The following is a 2,982-nucleotide window of genomic DNA, read 5'->3' on the forward strand; positions in this document are numbered from 1 at the left end:
GGGAGAGCGGGAGAGTGCGTGAAACACATGCACATGTGTTGTGGGGGGGAGCCAATACTCTGGCACACCACATGTGCACTTGGCAACTTCACAGTCATGGGGACACTTAGACAAATTTCAATGCCAGCTCGACAGTGATCATCTGCTGTCTGTTGTCGTGCTAATAGTATGAATGACCACACATTTTCTGTGCCAAACGAGCGGTGTTAGATGTCCATGCGTGTCACCTGGAATTTGGCCGACACCTGCCGCGAGAGGGTTTGAATTGGCTCTCACAGCGTACACTCTGTCTCTCAGTCACTGATGTGCACAAATAGTTGTAGCAACAGGTGTACGACATGTTGGAGGCAGCTATGATTTTACATGTTTTGCATACGATTCCTGCTTCATGTGTACTTCATGTGCAATTCGAAGAAATTTGCACTGGGCCTCATGTATCAACGTTGCGTACGGCGATATTTGAGCGTATATGGGGTGTACGCCAAAACGGCTGCGCCACTTGGCATTTATCAATGTGGTCGTTGGCGTACGCTGCGCTGAAAATATACACCAGGTCGAGAGGTGGCATAAATTATAAACCAAAATGAACCAGCGCTGTAATCCACACAAAAATAGAATCAGACAGCATGATAAACAGTGCCGGTATACAAATCAATGCATATGTTACAGACATAACACGTGTGTGATCATACTACAAAAGAAATAATACGACGGCCGATCCTGACGCGCAAATGGCACGCGCCGTGATTGGTGAATTACTGGTCTGACCTGTATAAAAGGCGGTCGTGTGTCGTAGGACAGGGTTGCACAATGGCAGATCTGGCATTGTTAGAGGACATGGATGCAGCAGTACGCAGGGAAAGAGTCTTCCGCGACAGGGCAGATCTCCTGAGCGAGTCTGATGACTGGCTCCTGAGCCGCTTCGCCTCCCCAGACATGTCCTCCTGGAGCTATGCGCATCATTGGAACCGCGTCTACAACGTGAAACGCGACGTACCTGTGCCATACCTGTGTCGCTCCAGGTCCTGTCGACCTTAGGTTTCCTGGCAACAGGCGCGTTCCAGCGGGAAATAGCCGACAGGTCTGGGATTACGCAGTCAACCATGAGCCGCATCCTGCCACACGTGTTGGCAGGGATACGGGATCTCGCTCCACGTTACATCAGATTCCCTTACAACAACGCAGAGCAGGCGGTGATAAAGAGGGACTTCCATGAGCTTGCCGGCTTTCCAAATGTAATAGGGGCAATTGACTGCACGCATGTGCGTCTGAGACCACCCTCGGTCAATGATTACGCATATGTGAACAGAAAGAATTATCATTCAATCAATGTGCAGCTCATCTGTGATGCCCATATGCGTCTCGTTAACGTTGTTGCGCGGTGGCCGGGGAGCACCCATGACACATACATATTCCAACACAGCAGCGTGGCAAGAGGACTGCAGGATGGCATGGCGCATGGCTTTCTCCTGGGTAAACTAAATAGTTGACATGCATATTAATTATTATGCCCGACCAATACTATTGAGTGATGCTTTCCTTCATTCCAGGTGATAAGGGATATCCCTTACTGGTAAATCTCATCACGCCACTGCACAACCCACTCACAGCGAAGGAGCAGCGCTTTAACCTGGCACACACAAAAACCCGTGTGGTTGTGGAGCGCTGTGCAGGCCTGCTGAAGGGCAGGTGGATGTGTCTCAGGCATGCAGGAGGAACACTCCTGTACACACCAGAGAAGGTCTGTCGTATAATTCTGGCCTGCTCGGTGCTGCACAATATTGCATTGGAAAACCATGTGCCTTATGGAGAGGGGATCCCCAATGGCCGCATCGAGCAGGATCCGTGGCCAATTCCTCCTGCAGCTCGGGCCATTCAATTAAGGCAGGAGCTCATCCATCGTTTCTGAAGTAAGTATATGACGACAACTATATGTGAACACATTTATTTCATCAAAGTGGCATTTATATTAATGAGGGTCCTGTTTATTTCAGAGAGGTTTGCATTCATCTCAATTAATTGGTTTATGATGGCATTCTGTCGCTGCAGGACCTCCTCTGTCAGGACTCTGGGCCTGGGGACAGCACCGTGGCCTGAGGCGTCGACCGGTACAGCCTCCGGCTGCTCTGGATGTGCAGCCCGGTGCAGGTCTCCAGATGGACGCACATCACATGGCTGCTCATGACTGTCTGGGGACATGTATTTATGATTTAATTTTGTGGTTAACAAAATGGACAGGAACATGTTTATTTGGGATTATTTAATGTATGATGAGACACTAACCTGGATCTGTATGGTCGCATGCAGCGGTGTCCCCTTCTGCATCCCCTAATATCCCCTCCACATGCAGGGCCGATGAGCACAGCCACTTGCTCCCCAGTGGCGCTCAATTTCGGTGCGTCCGCTTCCCCCCCACCTGTCTGTCTCCGGCTCGTTCTTAATGTGGCGACCCTTCGTTTGGTGTGGATTTTCATGTCCGACCATTTCTTCTTTACCTGATTAATGATGTGGCACATTTTAGTTGTTGGATCACGTGCGTTTGGCCGTAGGCTTATAAATTGATGGATTGACGTACCTCTGTAGGCGTCCTGACCACGGGTCCGACCTGATTCACAAGAGTGGTTATTGTTTGCCAGGTTTTGCTTTTTTGGCCTCCTTTGATCCCACTCCTCAGACTCCCAAAGAGTATGGTTTTATGTTTTTCCACTTCGGCTGTTATGACCTCGATCTCCTGATCGGTGAAGTTTTTTTTTTTTGCCGTCTTCCTGCCTTCCATGTCGTAAAATGAGGGTGTGTCTGAGGCGGTGTCTGAATATTTATGGGCGTGTTTATTATAATTACGATTGTTTCCAGCCGCCGCATTTATCAATGGCACGTCAGGCGTACGCCGGAAATGGGTAGGTGCGTGCTGCTTGATACATGTCACGGCGACTTTGGTGTATTTCAAGTTTACACCATAAATTTATGCCACAAGTGCGCAAC

The 2,982-nt window shown here is 49.4% G+C and overlaps 1 protein-coding gene across 1 annotated transcript; it reads left to right on the top strand.

The window, feature by feature from the left end:
• Nucleotides 1-810: 810 nt before the first annotated feature.
• LOC117518107 (putative nuclease HARBI1) lies at nucleotides 811-1,909 on the top strand. The gene is made up of 3 exons (XM_034179169.1): nucleotides 811-981; nucleotides 1,023-1,473; nucleotides 1,551-1,909. The coding sequence occupies exons 1-3, from the start codon at nucleotides 811-813 to the stop codon at nucleotides 1,907-1,909; spliced, it is 981 nt and encodes a 326-aa protein (XP_034035060.1).
• The last annotated feature ends 1,073 nt before the right edge of the window (nucleotides 1,910-2,982 follow it).

Source organism: Thalassophryne amazonica, chromosome 10 (genome assembly GCF_902500255.1).
Source record: "Thalassophryne amazonica chromosome 10, fThaAma1.1, whole genome shotgun sequence".
NCBI classification, from domain to species: Eukaryota; Metazoa; Chordata; class Actinopteri; order Batrachoidiformes; family Batrachoididae; genus Thalassophryne; species Thalassophryne amazonica.

Bases quoted from the DNA above. Each gene is read 5' to 3' on its own strand.
- LOC117518107 (XM_034179169.1), top strand. From the start codon at position 811: ATGGCAGATCTGGCATTGTTAGAGGACATGGATGCAGCAGTACGCAGG. The intron at 982-1,022 runs GTGAAACGCGAC...GTGTCGCTCCAG, and splicing joins ATTGGAACCGCGTCTACAAC to GTCCTGTCGACCTTAGGTTT. The intron at 1,474-1,550 runs GTAAACTAAATA...CCTTCATTCCAG, and splicing joins GGCGCATGGCTTTCTCCTGG to GTGATAAGGGATATCCCTTA.